Source organism: Argiope bruennichi, chromosome 9 (genome assembly GCF_947563725.1).
Source record: "Argiope bruennichi chromosome 9, qqArgBrue1.1, whole genome shotgun sequence".
Classification (NCBI taxonomy): Eukaryota; Metazoa; Arthropoda; class Arachnida; order Araneae; family Araneidae; genus Argiope; species Argiope bruennichi.
In genome coordinates this window covers 46,462,684-46,488,451 of record NC_079159.1, presented here as the reverse complement: position 1 = coordinate 46,488,451, position 25,768 = coordinate 46,462,684, and the positions used below count along the sequence as shown (strand labels likewise).

At 26.9% G+C, this 25,768-nt stretch overlaps 1 protein-coding gene across 1 annotated transcript in view; it reads left to right on the top strand.

Moving 5' to 3' along the window:
- Nucleotides 1–25,768, top strand: part of LOC129984935 (nephrin-like) — a 106,486-nt gene that overhangs the window by 54,255 nt on the left and 26,463 nt on the right. Inside the window, exon 6 of the mRNA XM_056094881.1 lies at nt 8,889–9,188. Within this exon, the coding sequence (XP_055950856.1) occupies nt 8,889–9,188 (300 nt within the window). The remainder of the gene's footprint in view (nt 1–8,888; nt 9,189–25,768) is intronic.

The following is a 25,768-nucleotide window of genomic DNA, read 5'->3' as shown; positions in this document are numbered from 1 at the left end:
TAGGGTCCAATGCGAAGTAAATAACATCAGAGAATCTTCTTTTCTTTCGTCTGAAATCTAATCAAAAATTTGAAACAGTAATCATTATCTTGTTGCCTTACTTACCGAGATTTGACTTTCAAACCCTCATGCATACCCATTATTATATACTTATTGACATTCAGGGAAGAATCCACGAATAATATTGAACGAAATGAGTGCTTCAGATAACTCCACTCACTTTCATCAAATCGTAATATTCTCTCCAGACATGAATGATTCATAGATTCGTAGTAATGTCTGCGCCAAATTTCTAGTATGTTAATCATTAAAGTACAGTGGAATTTCGATTTATCATATACAAATTACATTATACTTGCCGTTCACATTGTAATATTTGTAATAACAAATCAAATGATTTCCATTTGTACTGCTTTCTTAAAAAAGGGGAAAAATGGACGAAAATGATACATAGGACCTCTGCTTACTTTTATAAAGGAAAATTTGATTGTGCAATAATAATTTTTTACACAAATTATTATTACTCATATGAATAAAGTAATTGTAAACCAAATCATGCGTGATTAAGGTCAGCAAGATACGAGATGTTTTTAATTTATATATCAAAGTAAAAGAGAAATTAATTATTTTTTCACTATTTAAAAATTTATGAATTTCTTAACACTCTTAAACTCTTAACACTCAATAAATTCTTAAACACTCAGTTTTCAATTACCCAGTTTTATTTTTCACGTAGTATTAATTACACGTAGCACTTATGAAACTTAGTGTGTATTTGCAAGAGAAATCTTCACCAATCACTTGATGCACTTCTATGAAGAAGATGGTGATGGATTACTTTTGAAGAACTTTTGAATTACTTTTGATAACTGTGAGATCTGGGTAATATTTTTTCACATAATTTTGAATACATAAGTTGTAATTTATTCAAATTGTTATTCCTCTTCCTAAAGTGGTGTAAGTAGTAGGCAGTTATAAATTGGCGAATTTTTTAAAATTATTTTTATTTATAAACATGAATATTTACTGCTAATATGCTAGAATTTAATTAAGGACGAAATCAAAGCAATTTTAATATCATGTCATTATATTAAAGTAAATTGTAATTTCTTCAAGCAAAATATTACCATATTGTTCAAAGTACAAAGAAAAGATGTCAAAAATACGTTTATCGGTATTGTGTACGAACGGAAAATATTTCATGCAATTAAAATATTATATTGTATTAACTCAACAAATGGTAATTTAAGATTAGAATACTAATATTATGCCAAAAATAATCTAAAAAAATAAATAATTAAAACTAAATTGCGTGCATGAAAACTTATTAAATTTTAAAGATAAAGAAAAACAAAACAAAATTATTTTATGATCTCGAATTTATCACAGAAAATTGATATATATATATATATATATATATATATATATATATGTGTGTGTGTGTGTGTGTGTGTGTGTGTGTGTATGATAGCTTCGGTTTTCTTTCACAATGATTTCGTAAAAGTAAACAAATCAATGATTAAATTAATTATTTTTGAACCTATCCATATTCATAATATTAAAGATTGTTTTATAATTCTATACATTTCTTGGCACCTAAGTAGAATACATTTTAGAAATTATGTTTTAAGGTTTTGGTTATGTCGTGCCCGCCTTACCACGAAAAGGGGGTGCAGTAGCTTCTGAGGGTAACGATGCTTGAGGACATAAATCTGATTTCTAGCTCAGATGAGGGTAACACACACACGCATTCGCTTTCACAGCTACTTTTTGAAAGGGGCCTCTTTCACACATCTTGAAGAAAGAAAACAGGTAAAGAACAACCATGCCCGAACCCGGGACGCCAAGATCATGGAGAAAACGGGCTACCCCTAAGCAAGAGCGCTATCATTTTCAAGTTTTAATTTATAGATTTGCAGAACAACTAAAATGAAAATTAAAGAGAATATAAATGTTTAACATCATATACAACAAGTTTAATATAGCAATTATATCGAGTCTTTTTATTATTTTAGAATTGATATAAAAATATTTACCGAAATAATCGATATTTGAAATTTCGAGTTTTGGAATGGAATATTATGCTTGTAGAACCTAATAAATTTGGCAGTACAGGTGATAAATGCGAAATAGACTTAAATACACTGGACTCCAACAGAAGCAATTACCATGAAGAAAATAAGGATAATAAATCTTATATATTATGAAAATATATATATCATATTATGATATATTTCTTTCAGTTCCCATAAAAGAAAAAATAAGAAAAATCTTCATTAAAGATAAAACTAGCATGTACTACCTACTTAGTACCCACAACACGTAGTCTAAATATCCAACTTATGTTTCGAAATGTGATTCTGCAAATAAATAGTTTCAAAATCAAATTCAAATCTGTATACTAATTTTGGTTTATTTGACATCAGACTCAAAGCTAACTTATCCCAGTTCCACTCAGAATACACATCACTATTATCTTTCCTCGAAAATATGCAATTACTTTCATTAATACTTTTAAATGTCAATGGGCAGTCATGGACAGCAGTAGGAAAGGGAACGGGGTAATGGGATTTACTGATCCCTCGAGCTCAGGATGTCAACAATAGCCTTTTCACTGGAACTGCCGGAATACGAATAGCTAGTTCCTATCCGCTTATCTTCAGTTCTTTTGTTATTTCTCATTAACATCCGACCTGAAATGAATAATCCATCTTCAATGCTTCTCGCTAATATCAACCTTTCCAGAGGTCGCCGGATTCTATTTTCTAATGCGGACATCCATAGAGTTTGGGTGATTTGTTTTGACTTCTGCTTTTCATATGACGCGTTGGCTTCTAGTTTCAAGCAAAAGTTCTAAGTTATTTAGATCCTATTTTATTTCCATATAATATCATATTTAAATTCAGCACTATCATTTGATTCGAGAGAAGAAATGTAAAACAGCAAAATTTGGGATATTTGGATGAGAATTGTTGCAAACTATGGTAATTTCAAAGAGGTAAATATAGCTGAAATTTAGAATATTTTAGATTTTTTTTTTTTTTTTTTTTTTTTTTTTGCAAATTTATAATTAGGATTTCAGATTAAATAATATTTCACTTTCTTTAAGCAGCTGAAAATTCTTCAGTGCATTATATTGCGATTTTCGTTTATATTAACTGCCTGGGGCGATCAACTTGTTCGCCCTAATTATTTACTCTGACTGCGTAATTCTTTAAAAATCACTATTTAGATGCAATGTTTGCAAATAAGTTCAAACATTTTTCAAATAATGTGAATTGATACTATATGGTACACGATAACAATATAATAAAAATCTGTAATCTTAAAAATAAACACTCTAAACTGCGAAAAACGCAGGATGCAACTGAAAATGGATTGATTGCCAACCCTAGAAATCGCGGGATACGCAACTGGAGGTTTAACTTTTTAAGCTATTAAACGAATAATATATAATATACTTTTTAAGCTTTCACTTTGCTATACGATACGATTGAAAAGCATGAATTTAATTGAATCAGTTTACTACAATTATCGGGAGAGGATTAAAAAGTGTATATTCTTTGAAATAAAAGAAAAAGTGATAATTGTTTTTCGAAGTTAAAGCAGAGAGGAGGCAGTTTTTTTAATCTAAAATTTTAATATTGGTAAAAACACGCAACTGAATGTTTTGACGGATAAGTTCGAAATTTATAATACTAAAAACATTGTAATATAATGTGTATTAAATTACATAAAATCTATTAAAAATAAAGAAAAATTACAGAAATGAAATTTATATCGTTAAAATGGATTTTTTTTTAACATAAAGGTAATGCAAAACCATTTTTTGGAAGTAATATTTTTGGACGATATTGTCATCAGTCACTGCAATTATCAATTATAAAAGCTTACGTCGTTTTCATGTCGTTTCAATTTCTATTTGGCGCCTATTTTTTGATAGCATTTAGATCCTCTTTCCTCTGATTGAATCATAATTTTGGTGACACGAAGAACCGTCTCCAGATATTAATATAATAATAATATTTAGCAGCTCTGTTAATTATGGAAGTATTTAATTAAATGCAGTTGTAAAATTATACAATGAAAAAGTCTGGAACATTCGTACTGCGATTTGTTTACATTTGGAGGAGTGACATACATAAGAGCTATTTTTTGTATGACGGATGTTAGCGTTTTATATGTATATCGATTGCATGAGTTAGCAATCATAAGATAATTTAATTCTCATTCAAATCCTAAAATGAATATGGATGTGTATTTCTAAAATTAATTTATCCGCCCAAAAAAATATTTTACAGAATGAAAATTAAAATAAGGACTCCCCGAACAAATGATGACAAAATTATGTCATTTGGATGATTTCTTTATTTATCAATAATTAATTATTGTTAACCTACCATTTTCGAAACACTTTCGATAGTCAGTTATTTAAAATGAAAAAAAAATGTGGTCATTATTTGAAAACAATTTAGTCTAAATCATCATGACCCTTTTAGAGCTTTGCATACAAGACCATTTAGTTTAGAGATTCCAAATTTGACTCAAACTTACCATGGTTAACAGAAATGGATTTGATAAGCGATTCTTTTTCTTGAAATTTTATTTATTATTTTAAATTACGTAATATTCAGAAATATTTTAGAGTTTATCCTCGATAACTTCTAAAATATATGGCACGAAAATATTTTTATGCCAGTGCGAATTTGAAAATGAATAAATGAATAACGAATCTAATTTAATGGCAAAACAATATTTTTCTGATTTTTGCTTTCAATTCTTTCAAATAAATTTGAGTTGTTTTCATTGTTTCATTAAATATTTAATTGCGTGATTTTTCCAACTGCTGAAAGCCATGGCAGGAAAATTCTGTTCATTATATGTGCATTTTGTATAAAAAAAAATAAAGGTAATTGACAGTATTGCGAAGATAGAACTAGGGATTGCAATACCGGTATACCGGGATACCGAATACCGGTATTTTGAGCCATTTGTACAATTTCGTAATACAGGTATTCACAAGTTTAAATACCGGTTTTTCGGTATTTATTAGAAATTTTTAAAATTGCCTCCACTATATGTTCAGGTATCGCGAATATAGCAAAATAATATACGTTTTTATTTTTATGTCTCCCTAACGGGCGAAATTAATTAGCCAATTAATCGCTTAAATCTAAATTAGCGAAACATGGATTATCCCTGAAAGAAAATATTGTATCCATAACGACTGATGGGGCAACAATTATGAAAAAAGTTGGAAAGTTGATTGGTGCCAATCAGCAGTTGTGCTATGCACATGGAATTCAATTAGTAGTAATAGATGTATTATACCAAAAAAATGAAGAACAGATGAATTCAAATACTGTGGATATAGAAATTTCGGATTCCAACTTTGAAGAGAGTAAGAGTGAGAGTGATATTGACAATGAAGATAATGACAATGTAATTGTTGAAGAAGATATTGCTAATGAGGATGAAATATTAACCTATCAAGAATTGCTTCCTATAATTTATAATGTTCGAAACATTGTTAAGATATTTAAACGTTCCCCTATAAAAAGGATATATTACTAAAATATATACTAATTGAAAATAAAACAGAATATATGTTAATATTAGATTCTAAAATACGTTGGAACAATTTACTCCTAATGATGGAGAGATTTTTGAAACTGAGAAATCCGATCCAAAAAGCAATAATCGACTTAAACCTGTAAATTAATTTTTCAGATAGTGAATTCGACTTAATATCCAGAACTATATCAGCTCTACATACAATAAAACTGACTATTGAGGCATTATGTCGAAGAGATTATAATTTATTAACAGGTAAAGCAACAATAAATTTCATGTTGCAGTCACTGAAAGAACAGCACACATCCCTATCTGAAGAATTATATATTTCATTGAAAAATCCCACAGAAGATAGGCATACCGAAATAGAAAATGTCTTATGGTATTTACATAATTATAATGATTTTAAAAATGAAAAAGAAGAAAAGAAAAGAACCAATTCAAATCTGATTAAGGTTAGAGTAAATTTTCTTAAAATTTTTTACCCACAAACCTATCCACATTCAGAAGAATTCGGTTCAATTATCGAAGATTATGATGTCACTAATGTCGATAGTGAAAAGGAATTGCCACTTGAACAAAAATTAGAATTAGCGATAAATAAAAACATTTCAACGAACCAAAGTACAATACAGAAATCAGATATATCCAAAACCATCCGACGAGAAATCGATTTGTTTGAAGATTAGGGTTTTAGAGGTAAATACTTGGAAAAAGTATATCGCGCATTACTAACAGTACCACCAACTAGCGTAGATGCCGAAAGAGCGTTTTCGACAGCTGGTTATTTTTACACAAAATTACTTTTCAGGCTTAATGACAGTACAATTGATGATTATATTGTTTAAGATCACATTTCAAAACTTTGTAAAAGTACCACAGACTGAATAGTGATATTTACACTTTTTTTGTGATTTAAATAAATAAAATGTTTCTTTACTTTTTTGTGATTATATACTGTTATAATTTATAAGTTATAAATTATTTTTTGTGACATTTACACTCTCTAACAAAACTGGCAAATAAAACAAAGAAACACCTGTGTTTTCTTTCTTTTTCCAAAATTTCTAATACCGGTATTAAAACCGGTATCCCGGTATTAAGATTTAAAAAAATACCGAATACCGGTATTGAAATTTTGGTCCGGTATTGCAATCCCTAGATAGAACGTTAATTAGAATTTCGATTAAACTGTTTCTTATCAATTGTCTTTTGATGTCAAGAGAATTAAATCTGTTAAATATCCATGCATATAATACAAAAACAGGAGTTAGTTTACTTATACAACATATTTTTAAAATCTCTAGCAATTTTTTTTCCTAAAATTACATTGTTGCGTGAATCATGACTAATAAACATATATTAGGCATTAGATTGAAATTAAATAACGGATAAGCAGGCATTAAAGATGGTAATTCTAACAGTGAATACAGAAAATCTGTTAAAATTATAATAATTTATCTAAAAAATACGGATTAATTCTCTATAAAACAAATATATTCATTTATTTGCTAAATAATAATGAAAGGGTTTTACCAGGAGCAATGGAAGGGCTTATCAAGTTATATTATTAACCGCGGAGAAACCTATAAATTTATCGGCTATATTGTTTATCACTAGGGCTAAATGAGTTGCTTTGTGGTAAGCATAACCAGAAAATATACAGGTCAAATAAATATATGTTGCCATAAGCGTCGAAATAATTTATTGCATTGTATTATTATTATTAGTGAGAAAATCCATTGATTAAGTATATAGTGCTTTTTATTAGGGTAAGTACGAATTTATTTGTCGTAAAAAAAGAGGCAAAATTAGCAAAGTTTATTTTCAATCAAGTGAATATGTAATGATAATAATGAAACTAATGATATTAATTAATTTCATACAAATGAAAGACACTGTATAATTATTTGGCATAGATTCACGATTTATCATATTCATTGATGAAAAAAATAATAGAAAGCCGTACTACTGATAGCATCATTTACTGTTGATATTAGAAAAAATAGTAAAGATATTACAAATTGTACAAACATATATCAATATTGCTAAACTCACTATCCATTTGCAAACGGAATTTTTTTATCACTTTATATAAAACCAGTAAGTTCCAGTGTATGATTATCTCTGTTTAGCATGACCATTATCTTCTTAAAAAAACAATTTTATTTTTTGTTATTTCTGTCAAAAAAGAAAATAATCTTTTCTCTTTATGAACCGATTTTTGATTGTTTCTGTATTCTCTAATTGACAGAAATGCGGACTAAGATAGACTACAGTCCCAACGCAAATTACTATCGATATTTAAATTAGTTATACAAAATCTAAAGTAGTTATTGTAAAACATCAATTTTATGCAAAATGTTGAAGGAACAATAATTAAATTTAAGTTGGTAATATAATTTAAAAAAAATAAACAATGTAAAAGAATTTTTTTCTAAACTTTCGCTATCCTTAAATAAATAATAATCTTTTATTTAAACTATTTACTAATTTTTAAACTTTAAATTATTTTTTGTAATTATTATTTATTCTTGAAGTCAGTTTTTTTTTTCGAATTCAATATTATTTGTATAACAGAAGAGAATAATTTAATCAATTATCTAATAAATTAACAATGTGTTTTCATTGAAAACATGCTGGTATGAAATGTTCCCAAATCCCGATTTCTTAATTTGTTTTAAATATTGTATCCTATGAATTAATGGAGTTTTTGGAAACACAATGAGACCTATCCAGAGCATTTCTAATAGTATTCGCTGCTTCTTTAATTAGCAAAGAACTGAGTTAAAAGCTTATATAAATCATTTATTGATAAAGACTGAAATGTTGATAAAATGACTTGTTTTATTTTGATTCTTGCCATTCTGTAATAAGTAATGAGTGATTATTCGGCTGTAAACTTTTGAATTTTATATATATATATATCTTATACAACCACTCCCATTTATTAAATTTTTATGGTATCGTAGGCACTCTACATTTTTCTGTTAGCAATTTAATTTTTAATTATGCATTTTGTTATAAGTGTCTTTCAGTAAATTTCTTTTCTTCTAAATAAAACCCACTTACATGTTCACCAAAACGAATAGGAGCTACATAGATTATAGAGATATGATGCAGTTTTGTAATTTTAGGAGTTTTTCAAGTCGTCATTTTGTTAAACAGAGACTTATTGTACAATTCTGCAGAGAAAAGTACAATTCTGTAGAAAAAAGAACAATTCAATGGTTGTAACTTCTACTGCATTACACTACGTAGATATATATTAAAGTAATTTTGATAAATGTTCATTCCGTATTAATCTTTTACAGGAGTCCCTGAAGAACCACAAAACTGCCAGGTAACCAACAGAACATCCGACTGCATTTATTTGGACTGCGAAAGTGGAGAAGATGGCGGGCTACAACAGATATTTCAACTAGAAGTTATGAACACAGACTCCGATAAATTCATAGCGAACTTAACTTCGAGGAGTTCTCCAAATTTCATTGTCTGTTCCTTGCCGCCGAAAGAATCTTTCATCCTTGTTGTATATGCTGTAAATAGTAAAGGCAGAAGCAAACAGGTGGCTTTACATTCAAGCACTTTGGCAGGCCCTGCAAAAGAAAAAGGTAAGTCTAAGTCAGATAAAACCAATAGTATTAAATCTCATAAAAGATCATATTTTCTATTAATGAATTCTAAAATAATCTTAAAAAATGTGAACTGGTTTAAGAAATTATGTTCAATTAGTTATTTGATAAAATAAATTTAATTTTTAATTAACTTGATTAATAATCATTTAATAAATTAAAACTCTGGGAACAATGCAATGATTTGAAATTAAAATAATTTGAATCAATAAGCTAATTTTTATTGAAAAATAATTCTTGAGTACTTTTTTATAAATCTTTAGGATTTGGCATCTTGATATATCTAATAAATATAGTATTTATTAGAATTAATTTTATATCCAAAACAACCATATTGCGCTTTTCGTAGTCACCTAAGGTATAGGGTATAACAGCTCCAATAAAATGTGTTAAAGTGACTATCCAGGAACATTTTAATGCTTATGATAATGAAAATCAAAAACATTTAACCTCTAAATAGTCTAAACATTACGATTAGAGAAACACACACACACACACAAATATATATATATATATATATATATATATATATATATATATATATATATATATATATATATATATATATATATATATATTGGATGAATTCTTTGAAAATTTTATATACTGAAATTAAAATAATTATTATCTTGCATCCAAATTTATCAGAAAACTGATAAGCTCTTTGATGTATTGATTAAACTAATGATCTAATGATGCTGGTAGCAAAATTTTGTAAATGATGCAGAATTTCCAAATTGAAAATGCTTATTCCTGAGTTTGAAATTAACTAAAATTTATTTATTCAATTTAACCAGTATTTTACAAGATGCATTTTATTTATTTATAAAATCTCTTAATCAGGATTTACGGACTTTGACAAAAACTTTTGAAAGATGCTAAGATGCATAATACCCTCATTAAATTACTGTCAGAGCGCAGATGTTTCAATATAAATTTGCGCCTTCATGTCTTCAAACTATTTTATATCAATATCTACATCACTTGTTTAAAATGACATTTTATAAGCATGTCAAAATATATTTCTCAAATAAGAATATAAATCGGAAATAACTGTTCTGATAAGACCTTCTTTTTATTTTTTCGAATTAAAAATAAATTTAAAAATTGCTGAAACGAGGCCAAAATTTGAAATGGGACTTTTTCTCTTAATATAAAAAATGTCCAAAATACAAAATCTGAAATCTCAGCTTCGATGCCATTTCGAATTTGTCACCCATTTCCCTAAGATCTTGAAAGTCTTTTAAACCTCATTTTATCATAAAACCCAGATCTCAAATGGAGATAAAATTGAATTCACTTGAAATAGAACACACTCATTTTATTCCGAAAGGCAGAGTAATATAAGTTCCTTCACAGCGAGTTTAAATAAACGCATTCATCCGAGGTTCAGTCTCCTGTAAATTTGCAACCGCAACTTGACGCGTATCCTTATCGGGTTCATCATTTAAGTGGTTTCGCATTTCCAATGGTGTAGAAAAGAGAATGAAGGAAATAAAAGAACAGGGAGTAGAAGTGGGGCTGAAAAATAATGGCTTCGCCTTTTCTTTTAAATTCAGGGTATAAAGTTTTAGACCGATAACATATTAGACCATCTCTATCGACCATCCCTACTTTCTTGTTTTATACAAAGGAACCGATGATTGTTTTCGTACCAGTCAGCACTTTTCCTTCCGACAATTCTCTTTTCTAGCAATTTAAAGAATGCCGTCTAGACTCTTTTAGGTTTAAATTGATTTTTTTTTCTTTTAATTTGAAGCTTAGACATTACCATTGAGTAAGCATTTAAGTGCATCTCTAAGTTTTGTTATGAAACACAATTTTTTTCTAACGAAATGATTTGCAAAAGTACTCAAAATCAAATATTGCTTTTAAAAATGCATTATTTAATATATATATATATATATATATATATATATATATATATATATATATAGAGAGAGAGAGAGAGAGAGAGAGAGAGAGAAAGTGTTGTAATCGTTAAAAAAATTATACAAGAGATTTTGATAAATATTGATGTTTTTGATCACCTTGAATTCAAAAAACACATTTTTAAAAAAATATCCATTGGTCTGTCTGCGACGAAGATAATTCTAAAGCGCTTTGAAATAGACGTATGAAATTCAGTATACAGTCATTATACCAAATTTGTAGTTTTCTATCAAAAGTTGTACAAAATCCCGTCACAGGAAATATGCCTGTACTATTGAAATATAAGTTAACATGATAACGACAAAACGAAGAAAGATAGATAGATACAATTATGCGCATAGATTTAGCTTCTACAGTATTTCGAGCCAGATCCAACAAGATGTTGATCATTTGTCTGTCTGTACCTTTAGAAACATATAAACGCGATAACTCAAAAACGCAGTGACTTAAATAATTAAATTTTGCATAGAATTTTGTGACTTTTGTGTCAAATTTCGGCTTCATTCGGTTTTGAAAAATGTGTCTATCGCCCAAATTCCATTTCTTGTTACTATATTAAACCCACATCAGAATTAATTGCCAAAAATACGCCAAGGTTAACACTGCTGAATAAATAAAAAAAGCTGAATTCACATTAAGGGGTAATATTTAATTATTATTGCAAGCAGCCATTCAAAGCGTTCTCTGGGACAACATCTTTATCAATGGACATGTCAGAAAGTTCTGGGGTGACCGCTCCCTTTTGTATGCTTTTAAATAGCAGTATTATAAATATACTATTTTCACCGTTTAATTCCTAGGTTTTAAATATGAATTTTGCAGGGAAAGAAGAGTGCATATATAAAGGGTGATCAAGAAATAACAGGAGGTGTTCGGAGCCCTGTAGAGTGTTATGGACTGGACGAAATATAACAAAATTTGGCAGCCACACACATTAAAGTATGCGGCTTCGATTTATCAAGAAAAAAAAACAGTACTAAAAAACGCTGATAGGGGGAAATTTTGGCACTGTGATCGAAAACTTTATTATATAATTTGCTTATATGGATAATTTGTGATAGCATAGAAGATAATGGAAAGGGTTGCGGGAATTTAGATGTAGAAGATATTCTGTAAGATCCTGAAATTTTATCCGTGTGAGATAACAGCCATTAACTGATGACACTGATCTGAATCTTGGCAATTTCTGATGTGGGACGTTCTGGTTTACTTGAAGGGCGCTGTATATCAAGAACATGTTCCTGACATTCCTACTTTAAAAGATCAAATAACGTTACATGCCAGACGAATGAATGCCGATATGATGCTAGCCATTGTTGAAAACCTCGTGTACCGCATACATTATTGAAAACTCAAATTGGTGGTCACCTTGAGCCAAATTTGTAAATTGCTATAATAAGCATTTTTCATTGGTATTTGATGTGTTGCTATTTATCATTGGCACTTATGTATTCTTTTTCCACACATTATGCGCTTGCAGCGACAAAATTTTTCGTATCGGCGTTTTTTGGTACTAAATATTTTTCTTGATAAATCGAAACCGCATACTTTAATGTGTATGTTGGCCAAATTTTGTTATATTTTGTCCAGTACATAACACGCTACAAGGTTCCGAACACCTCCTGTTATTTATTGATCACACTGTATATGAGAGTATGGAAACATAAGGGAAAAATGGATACTATATACACAATGAATGCATAAGAAAATTGTCCACATAAATATGCTCCTAAAATAAACGTATTTAATAAAAATACATAAAAGCAAGCATTTTTCGCTGAGTCATTTTCTTTCTAAACATTGCAATGATCAAGTTAATAAGTGAGTTACCATTAAACAAAAATGTTTAATATTGATATGTGTAATATTATTTCTTTCAAAGTTTCGATGGAACTCTCATAATGATTATCTGAATTAGGCAAAAAACACTTCAATTTAATTTTTAATATAAATGTTATTTGGCGTATATAAATTGGATTTTTTATTCTATCAACTTAGTCAACCTATCTATTTTTGTAATTTACTTCCTCATTTTAATCTACTTATCTTTAATACAATTCATTGTTGACTCACTTAATTCTCCTATATGAAATAAAACAGTTCATTTAAAAAAAATATTTTATTTTATAACAATATACCATTTCCCGTCTTTTTAAATATTTAAGATAGTTATCGAAATAATTTTCTGTTTTTGAGACAGAAAGTTTGAATTCTATTAAAAATATGAATACAATTTTACATGCATAAATAAAATTCTATACTATCTTCTTATGCCATGTACTTAGTTTTATAACTTAATCAGCTTATTTCTAATCGACTTAGCTTCCTCGCAAATGAATGACTTGTCTTTAAATGGGTGCATTAAATATTATTATTTAATACACGGTGGATTTTTCAATACATTACAGAATGTGTCTGAACTCCACGCACAAAATTGGAGAAATACAAAACATCTTGTTTAAAATGCATTTCTGATTTTTGAAAGCAGGGTTAAGTTTTACATAATTTTTTACATTGTATGGTGAAATTTGAGCATTCCAATAATTAATAAGCATTTGTGTAACAACAAATGCTTAGCAAAATCTCTATTTCTTAAGATTTCCTTATGACACATTCTCTAAGAACAAAAAGAATATATGGAAATACTTATCTAAAATATCTTAAAGTATTTCTTGAAAATATATAGATTTTTTTTGTTAATAAAAACTTATACTTAATAAACGAGTCCATATTTTCTTCATTTTATGTTGCAAAATGGTTTCAATTAAATTTTAAAAATACGGAAACATTTTGTTGTACATAAATAGCAATGTGAGGGTTTTGTATAACCTTTATATTCATTGTAATCCTATATTTCAAGAATCTGAAATAAAATGTAATAGGGTTTAAATCGAAATAACGTATTCCTTATAATATTTTTAGGAAAACTCTATTTAATTATGAAAACGAAAATTTCTTAGAATGTTGTTATTCCAGAAGAATTCTGTATTTTCACAAGTATTCCACGTCAGAATGAAGAGGAAGAGTTTTCAGCGAATAAACATTTTTGGTATATAGTGAAATAAAAATAAATTATGGAATGTCTGTGATATAACATTCATTGTTGTTCAAAGGAATTTTCATTTCCAAGGTTTAGAGTACATGAACTATTTTTAATTAAATATATTATTTTATCTTCTTTATTTCATTCCTTCGATACGTCTTGTGCAGGCGTTCGGTAATTAATCAAGCGATTGAATCAACATTATGTCTTTCTACGTAACCCTCTATTGAAATTAAGTAATTATTAATGAAAATTAATTTTATTACTAACTGTACCTTAAGTAATAAATATCTGGTTCACATCCATTTTAAGGGAAAAAATCATTTTTCAAATGCATCTAAGATGAGTTTTATGTTATATGAATAATTTTTTATATTGAAAGATTAGGATATTTATCTAGAATTTGACACAGAATAGCTTCTATAATCTTAATTAGAATATTTTGTTTTTTAATTGTACTTTTAATATATGTTTGGCCTAAGAGAAGAAAATTGAAGATTTATAAAATAACGAAATGACTTTATCTTACTCATTTATAAATATTAGCTAACAAAAATAAGTGAGAAAATCATTTTGAAATTTCATATTCTATTACAACGAAATTCATTTTCAGTAAATAGCGAACACTTCATCTTTTTCTCTCTTTACATTCATTTGCGTTTACAGTAAAAATTTAGAACACAAAAATATGTTTATAAATTAAAATGGTGAGGCAAAAGCAAAGAATTTAAGAGAGCCCTAATTAAAAGAAATCTAAAAATGTGATCTTCGTCGTTATTCATTGAACATTAGATATAGAGCAAAAAATACCTTTATTTTCAGAAATTTCTATTTGAGATCTTCGACTTCAAATCGTTTCAAGATCAAAATAACATGTTTAGAATTACGACTTTCTCTAAATCTCTCTGAATAAGACCATAAAATAACGCATCTTCTTATTTAGATTAATTTTGGTATGATATTTTTTTCTCTGAACTATGAATATCTATAACATTTTGAAACAAATGTATCATCAGAATATGTTTTTGTCCCATTTTCCATGCATCTTCGCATGAACGCGGTAATTCATAAATGCTAATAGCTAATTGGTTCTACTTTCAAACATGGTTTTATTATCAGAGTTGCAAAAATGTATCAAATGTTGGACCAAATCCTTCAAACAGCAATTTGATTTTGACATATGTGTTCATGGATTTAAAAATACGTTGACTGACTTGCGTATTGTGAATTATTAATTCGTATCGAAAATGATGCTAATTGTTTTTGGTGTAGTTTTTTTTATTGTCAGTTTAGTGTGGTATCTATCTTAAATCAACTATTTTATGTTTTCGATGTATGCGATGTTTTTAAAATTTAAGCAAAAATTTTATATTCTGTGATCCGAGGAAAATATATCAAATATATCAATTCTATTTTATTCATTTTCAGACGATAGTCTAAATAAATTGTTGATTTTGTGAAAGAATGTTAGAATGAAGATACGTTCCAGCTGAAAATGAAGTTCCGCACGCACACACACACACACACACACACACACACACACACACACACACACACACACACACACACACACACAGCCTTTAAATATTCAGTTACACAAATCTCATTTAAAATTTTGATTTCATATAATATGAAATGCATGTTTGCTAATTCTTTAACATTTTTTTTAAACATTAATTTGATTTAACACAAATATAATAGGTTCAAGGACATAGATTCAGTTTTTTCTACGTCCCAAAATAATATATGAAAGTGATGAATATAATTTTATTGACCAATGAAGTCTATTATCTATCTGAACAACTTATTGTTTAGTTACTGCTTTATGATAAGAGATTATTTTTTTCATTGCATATTCTTTTTATTAAATAGGCATTAATGAAATAACTATAAGAAAGGGAAATTTTGCGAAACATTCCAAAAAAAGCATTAAATACTTACTTCAAAGCTTTAACATATTGAAATTTTTATATCATACTTGGTTCTTCGAATATCTTTTTTAATCAAACTATATTTCTTTATAAGGCCAAAAAAAAAATCAACAGCAGCCCGTGATGCTGAGAATTACTGTCCTGAGAAATATATTAATGACTTTCAGAAAATGATCCAAGTTTCTAGATGAATAATAAAATATTAAAATGAGAAGGAAATACCATTGAAATATACAATGAGATTCGTAACTCTATAATATGTTACTTCAAGCAAGTGTTAAACAGCCTATTGAAAACTTACTTCCGTATTTTATTTCATTATCTCTTATTCCGTATTTATGAATATACAGCATCCATTGTGTGCATGCAAATACCATTCAGGTTCTTGGAACTGAATGGTATTGTTTATGGTAATTATCTTTGGCCTAATAATTTAGTTGCTTCAAGAAAGAATGGCGATATTTAATCTGCAAGCAAACAATTTTTATCTTCTAATACCTTAGATTACAATGCAGTCATTGATAGATAGTTTAGGTAGGTAAATTAAATTAAATTCCCTTGAACATTGATAGAGAAGATATATCAACATAACTAAGTGCTTAATCTTATGGAAATAATGCAATCGCTTGGTATGCTTCAGTTAATAAAGTTCAAAAGAAACTCTTAAGAATACTGAAGTTGTTACATAAACGAAATTACTCTTAAATTTATGTAAAACTTTTTTCATGCACAAATTAAAAGGAATAATACAGAATCTTAGATTAAAGTAGAAGGATAAGGTAGTAGAATCTGATTTAAACGGAAAGAAAAGAAAATCTTATAAGCACATTAAAAGAAGTTCGAGTTGCAATTTTTTCTGCCATAAGTAAAAAACATGTTTGCTGTTTTTATTCGAGAAAGTTTAAAATTTTTTTCAAGGATCTTTCCAATTAGGACTTTTCATAAACTGTTTAAAGTAATGTATTTTTGGTTTGTTTATTCAATTCACTCTCTTCAATTAATTGCTTTCATGTTAATGTTTTTTTTTTTTTGCTTTTTTTTTTTCATTTTATTTATTTTAACCATTCAACGAATCATCAAATACATTTCAGAATGCACAAAAGTTTTATTGCATAAGTAGTTTGATTACTTTTCCAGTCTGTTTAACCAATTAAATTGTTTTATGTCATGTAAAACACTTTTTTCAATCTTTTGAGAATCAAACCGAGGAAAGTTATTATAATATATATATATATATATATGAAATTTACGTTATATTAAGCATTTTGTGTAAAAAAATTGTATCAAATTTGGCATGTTAACAAAAAACAATATTGGAAATTAATTTCTGTAACTTTTACAATTAATTATTTGAATTTATAAATTATACAACATTTTTAAGACTTAATTTTGTTTTCATTTTGCATAATATACCAATTAAAATTACAAGTTTCTTAAGAAATAGCTAAAATTATATGAATTTCTTCTTTTATTATTATTTTTTTAAATTTTGTGCAACTTAAAATTAATAAAGACCACTTGAGGACAGCAAATTGATTCTAAAGTAATAATTTTATAAAATATTATTAGTATTAAAATGAAATAAAGAAAATAAAGTAAAGATTTCTATAAATAAAAAATAAATGTGTAACCTTAAATGATAATCAAGATATTATTAAAGCTCGGAAGGTGGCATTTAGATATTAATTTGAAACGAAGGAACTATTTATATTCTCTGTTCAACAATATCGATATTTTTAAAAATCGTCTTTACACTTTTGATTTTATAAATAAACTGCATATAAATAACAACTAATTTTGAATGCATATATTTTATCAAAAAGGGAGAAAAATATGGCGTTTAAGTTAGGAAAACATTTTAAAGTTTACTTTCTTAAATAACTTAATATCTATTTCCTTAATAAATTTTCTGCTTTCCACCAACTAAATGTCAATGCAGAAAATTTGCACGCAATTCTTTGAAAGAAAGATGAAAATTACTGCTTTGTGCCGTATTATTTAAAAGAGACAAATAACTAACGTCATTCTTTTAAGAAGATATTTTGAATAAAAACTATCTGAGACTATACTTATGACAAAATTCAAGGAAATAATAACCTGCCATTAAACACCGGACGAAAATAGAACTTGTGGAAAATAATATTATTTAAAGAGAAGATATTGTGGTATTTATAGATTTTGAGTTTAAAATAACTTTACTCATGACTTAGCTTACATTGAACTCAAACAATTGTTTTTAAAGCTTAGGATAGAACATATCTTGCATCATCTCTCAACATTGAAAGAATTAAAATGCGTTTTCAAAAACAAGTGAAGTCTATTAAATTTTCCTTATTGTTCAATGCAGAAAAATACAAGAATATTTAATTTCATTTAGAATGTACTTTCTCACAATTTAAAGTAATCAGTACAGTTGTTGACTATTGTTCTATAGTATTTTCATAACTTATCCTTTCTATTATGAACAATGGAAGGAACATATGGTGAAAGAGTTTCCATTCCATCTCTATCTATTGGCGTAACAGTTTTTATGTTTAGTCAATTAATATTTATCTTACGAATGATACTGATGATCCAACATGTTTGTTGCTATTTGTTGTGGGCTTGCATAAAAAATGCCACATTTCGACATTAAATTTTTGTATAAGTTATGTGGATAATTTATTTAAGGAGCATATGGTGTAAGAAATTTCAATTCTATCACTACTTGTTTGAGTGGCATTTTTGTTATTAAGTGAATTAATATTTTCCTTGAGGATGTTACAGAAAATCATCAATACATTTTTTTGTTATTGTTGTTACTGACTAGCATAAAAATTTACACACTGCATCATTTAATGTTGAATAAGTTATATAAACAACATATAGAAGGAACATATGGTATAACAGATTTTGATTTTATCTCTACTTGTTGGTGTCACGGTTTTGCTATTAAGTAAATTAATATTTTTCTTATGGCTATTATAAAAGGTCACCAATACATCTATTTCTTTTTGTTGCGGACTGACAAAAAATTGGCTGCTTGCTTCATTAAATTTTTAATAAGTTAAGCGTGGAATATTTTGGAATTTTAATCAAATTATAGATATTTTCTCTATATTATTGCAAAATCACTAAAAAATTCATTCCAATTTAATGATTGTAAACAAATTTTAGATTACTTGTAGATTATCAACCTAGAAGATGGATGAAAAGTGTACAACGCAGAATGGTTTATAAACACTGAACACTAATTTTCTTTATATATATATATATATATATATATATATATATATATATATATATATATATATATATATATATATATATATATATATATATATATATATATACTTCATAGTATTTAGAGAGCGCAATTGCAACTACTTCTAAAACACAGATGAATTGATACAAAAGTATTAGAATCAAGTTAATAGGAAAAACAAAAATCACATAAAAATTAAACCAAAAAAATTATTAAAAAAATATATATAAAAAAAGAATCCGGCCTGAAGACTTTTTCAAGGGTCACCCTCAGGCAGGGATTCAAAGAAAGGAATTTTTTCTGTGAGGACATACAGACATTGTCTAATAATGATTCCTCGTGACCCGAAAATCCCCTGAAATTATGCTCAAGAGATATACCATTTTAACAGAAAGGAAATACAAAATAACAAATTAGAAGAAAATAACCACAACAAAGTAAAAATACAATAACAAAAATAACAATAAAATCAAAAACTAGCCCTAAAATTAAAATTAAAAACGAAAAGGCCAGAACATACCATCCAACAGTGAAGGAAACTTTAAACTATCGATTGTGATTCCCTGTTTTTAAAAAAATTAACGGTAAATTATGCAAACAGAGGTAGGCTCCCAGCGCCATCTATTGAGTTATCCAATATGCAAGGAAAGTTCTATTTTTATTTAAGCCAAAGGATTAATCCCAAACCATACCTTGTTTAATTAAAAAATTGACATTACAGTAATTTCTAGGAAATTCATTTTTAATTAAATTTTTAAGGAGGATGTTTGATGCTTCAATATAAGAATTTTTATTATTGCAAACCCTTTTGATCCTGTTAACTTGTGAGAAAATTAGATTTTTGAAAATTTTAGAGTTTAGATTGGAATGGTAGTTACATAGTTTTCTTATTTTAAAGTTGAAATCATCCCTTTTATCGTATATACCAACTATTGTTTTATCATTAGCAATTTCGATTTTTAAATCCAGAAAGGTAGCCTCAAGTTGATCTTTATTTGTATCTTTTAGAATTAAATCTTTTGGATAGCAATTAGTAATAATATTAGTATTGTCGAAGTTAATCAAAAGTAGGTCATCAATATATGTCCACCCGTTTATTAAATTATATTTAATTATTTTTTTCTCATTTTCTTTTTTTTTATATTTTTTTAATAATTTTTTTGGTTTAATTTTTATGTGATTTTTGTTTTTCCTATTAACTTGATTCTAATACTTTTGTATATATATATATATATCTGTGTGTGTGTGTGAATAGAACAATATCCGTAGTAAGCTTAACAGTTTTATATCTTACAGTCTCAGACTCAAGGACAACAGTGGACATTTCCACATTTTTTGTAATCTGGCTTTAAAAATTTACAAAATTTATACATATCTGAAGAGAAAAATAAAAATAAAAAATTCCTATATGTTTAATTTTCTGCAAAATCTGATTTTCCTTCTTTTAAAATAAAACTATATATGCTTCACTGGATTTAATCAATTTCTTAGTGTCAAATTCCTCTCCGAGTTAATCCTTATTATACAATTGTCTACAGCAAACAATCCATTAACTAAATGGTGCAAATAGACGACGGTGGAACTTCATAGGTATGCGAATGAAACAATAACCGTTAATAAGATTTATTGTTTAATATCATTAGTCTAAGACTCAAAGACCCCTGTGGCCATTTTCATATATTTTTTTTTCTAATTTAGCTTTAAAAATTTACAAGATATGTACATATCTGAAGTGCAAATTTGAGAAAAGTATCTTAAATGTTTAAAGTTTTGCAAAAACTTATAGTTTTATTCCAAAGCAAGAACAATATGTGCTTCACTGCATTTAATAAACTTCTTAATGTAAAATTCATCTTCGAGATAATCATTATCATACAATCATTTATAGAAAACAACTAATTAACTAAATGGTACAAATAGACAATCGCGAGACTTCATAGGTATATGAATGGAACAATATCCATAGTAAGCTTAATGGTTTGAATTTTACGAGGAGAGACATTATAATAATCTATACAAAGCCATGAATTCAATTCCATTCATCTATTGCCTTGTTGAATTGAAATTTGTTACCACTATTTTACTATTAAATTGGAGACTTCTATTGTAGACTAAAGTGTTTTAAGCATGATCAGCTTCTTGTCAACAGTGATTTTATAATATATGTTTACATATGAAACGTAGAGAACTGGAGTTATATTAAATTAAGTTTGCGGCCAGAATGAATATATCAGCTCATTATACGAAAGATTTGTCATGGATTTGAGATGATTGAAAATTAAATTAAGAATCTATAAAATGGCTCGTTTATATGGTCAGTTATAAACATCTTTTCGGAGTCTTTAATAATATATACTTATTGGACTATATAAATAATATATTTGTTATCTATTTAATCATAGGTAAAATGAGAGAAACCAACTCTATTTTTCAAGCAAAGTTTATTCAACAAAAGCGTCTTGAATAACTAATATGATTATGTTAATTTTAAAAGTTTGAAAAATTAATTTTTTTTATTATATCTAATTTGATCATTAAAAATAAAGCTCTGCCATTTTATAGTGTTCTCAGATTACATATTTTTGTAATATGTTTGAAGTATATGTTTATGCACTTTTCTTGTAGAAAACAGGATTCTAAATTAATAAAATAGCTATTCATCTGCATACATTTTTTAAATGGATGTCACTAACTGAATTTCATAATATAGGCGTATTTTGCATGATATTTCTGCATTTATTATGTATGATTGCAGTGTTATATATGGTATAAAGCAAGTTACTTTTTTATATGATTAATTAAAATTATAACATATTTCCTACAATTCTTGAATTTCATACAGATAACAGCTTAACTATCAGCAACTTCGCAACTTGATCAGCAACAATATCAAGTTAAAGCAAGTTTTCTTTATAATTATTATTGAAACAAATTGCAAAATTTATATTACCTTAGCTAGTCCGATCATGAGAAAGAATCCTTTATAAGATAATTCAAGGAATGAAGGAAAATTATGTAAGTTTTTTATTCTTTCGAAGTATTTTGATCATTTTTATTCTAAATGCCTGTGGAGATTGGAAATTATATAGAACATGTGTATAAAATGATTGTGTTATTATAAATATGTCAAATTATATCTTTCACTTCTAATACTTATTAAAAATGTTTAGTTTTAGAATATCATTTAGTTCTGCGGAAGCATTTGAAATAAACATTAAGATTATATTTTCAAATAAATATATAGCTAAGCTAAAAATGCAGTAAAATTGTTCATATATGGCTTCTAAGGCTTTAGTTCGCTTGAGATACGAATTCCGAATAACTTATAATTGTTTTAAATAAGTAAACATTAATCATAAAAAATTTACTTATTTTAAGAAATAATGTATAAATCGTGCAGAAAATAAAACCTCTTCTGATAATCAATTTTTTAAAACTTTTGTTATATACATAAAATAAGTTAATAATAAAAGACAAACAAAATTCCTTCAACAATAACTTAGTAAAAAGGATTTTATTTAAAATTCAATGAGTGAAAAAATGTTGCATATTTTTGAAATTTCTTTTAAATTCTTACAAAGTAATTTTATAAAATATATTCTTCATATGAAATTGACATTATTTTATTTTAAAATATGATAGTTTTCAAGAAAACGTTCTAAATCATTGATATTTTTCATATAATTGATATATTTGGAACTTTTAAACTAAAATTGATCTATATTATTAAATAAAATAATAAAATATAAATTTATATATTTTACAGAATTTTTTCATTAAACTGCTTAATGAAAACTAATAGCAGAATTTTTTAACTAACTGCTGAATGGCCACATTCAATCTATCTTATTAAATTAAATAATAAAATATCTTTAAAAATAATAAAATAAATAAATTAAATCATAAAATATTTATAAAAAGTCTTACATTTTATGTTATGTATATAACAAAATAACTCTTATTACATTCACAACATAATTTAATAATAAAAGACAGGCACAATTACCTCAACAATAACTTAGTGCAAAGGATTTTACTTAAAATTCAATGAGTAAAAAAAATGTTACATATTTTCGAAATTTCTTCTAAATTCTTACAAAGTAATTTTATAATATATATACTTCATATGAAATTGCCAATATTTTATGATAAAATATGATAGTTTTCAAGAAAACGTTCTAAATCATTGATAATTTTCATATAATTGATGTATTTGGAACTTTTAAACTAAAATTGATCTATCTTATTAAATAAAATAATAAAATATAAATTTATATATTTTACAGAATTTTTTCATAAAACTGCTGAATGAAAACTAATAGCAGAATTTTTTAACTAACTGCTGAATGGCCACATATAATTTCTAGCAGGAAAACATTGACGAACAAATGAAGAAAAATGTCGAAACGATGGTCTTTCCCATTGGTACCTTTCTACAAATCTATTCCAGAATTTAGTAGGAGCGATAAACGTCTTTCATTTGTATTATATGAGGAAAGGTTGCATGGGCATTAGCAAACAATTCATAAATTCTTCTTTCACACTCAGCACTCAAAGAAGACATTTCTTTTTATATGAAGTGTACACTTTCAGCATAAAAAGAGGGTCTACAAACTGAAATTCATAGAATGGATTACACTGCTAAATAAATTTTCTATCCAAGAAATGTATATTGATTGGTAGAGAATATTCCAGCTGGGTCAGCATAAATATGTATGAGGTTATTTTAATCTCATTTGCTCATGGGCTTCTCATATCATATATCCATCCCAACGAAAAGTACCTGAGTTTTGAATCATAAATTCCTTTTGTAGAGTTTGGAGCAAGAAAATGAAGAACATAAATGTATAGTGGTCAGAAAATGGTAATGATTTATGAGGCAAACATCGAATTTTCCGTTAAAAGAAAATGATAGGTAATATAAGATGCATAAACGTCTTGGATGCAAAAGACAGATAATACAAATTTTGTACTCAGATATGCTATTTAATTTTATTAATTTATGTAAATTTACCATCCATTTTAAAACGACATAAAGCTTTTAATACTTTTAAATAAAACTATGTAGAGTCGCATCTATTAAAATAAGTTTCTCACTTAAATAACAAAAAAATTATTTTGATTCACATAGTTTTCAAAAAAAAGAACCGTAGTTATTTAACAGAGTAAATTAGTACTGCATACAATAGAAGATAAATAAAGGATTTGTATTTTAATATTTCTGTTTGCAAAATAAGGAATTTACCATGTTTAAATTTGAACTTTTTTTAAACAACTTAAGTGTGTTTGAAAAAAAAATATCCATTTTGCTTTTCATTTCAACAATAAAAATCTTCGACGACAAGTACTTTTGCTATGATTAATTCATTATATAAGTTGAATATACTAATTTCCAAATCTTGTTTGCTAAACATTTAAAATGAAATATAATTTTTTTTATATAATTAAGTCACCCCTAACGGCTACTAAATGGTTTATCCAACATATTATTTTTAAGGATTTCATTGCATTAGTCTAACCTTTAATCGATTCAAAATGCTTTGATTACACTTGTTGTGTTTATTTCGAATTATATCTTGTTTGTATAATTTAATGCTCACGAGTCCGTCAATAAAATAATTTAAAACATTAAAATGTGATATTTATTAACTATTAAGGTAGCCGACTACGTTCGAAGCAATATTTTTGAAAAATTGGATTTTTTAAAAACTATTTATGGTTTCTAGATGTATTGTCACTTATAAACACTATATATACAAAAAAACTATTTGGAAATATAATATATTTTGAGAAATAGGAAAATTTGTAGTAAATTTTAATGAAATTTAACCTAAACGGTTAACACTCTACACAAAATTTTAATGCAGCAATCCTATTTTTCTTTGTACACAAGTTATAGAATATAATGATTAATGAAATGAACCAAAATCTAAGAAACATTTTGAGATGCAAAGAAATTATGGGTAAAAATATACGTATATATACATTTTTTTTCATAAATTTACAATTTTTGGTTCATTTCATTACCCATATTATTTAAAACACACGCTGAAATTATTATGTAAATACCTCAATTAGTTTTTGAGATATCATGTTAACGGTGGATAATTTTTATGAAAATTAAAGTTTGAGAAAATTGAAGTTAAAGAAATATTTTAGCTAAAAAATTGTTTAAAATTCTCCTGGATGATAGGTCAGACCTTCCTTTTCCTAGAAAATACTATTTTGGAAAGAGGAAAGCCTGAACTACAAGAAATAATAATAAAAGAAGAATTCGCCATTGTGGTCGAAAACCAGTGTTTTTAACGTAGTCGGATACCTTAAACAACTAAATTGATTTCTATTCCTTTGAATTAGGAGAATCTGATTTCCCTAAACCAATCGAAACGTTTTAGGGGGTTAAAGTCAT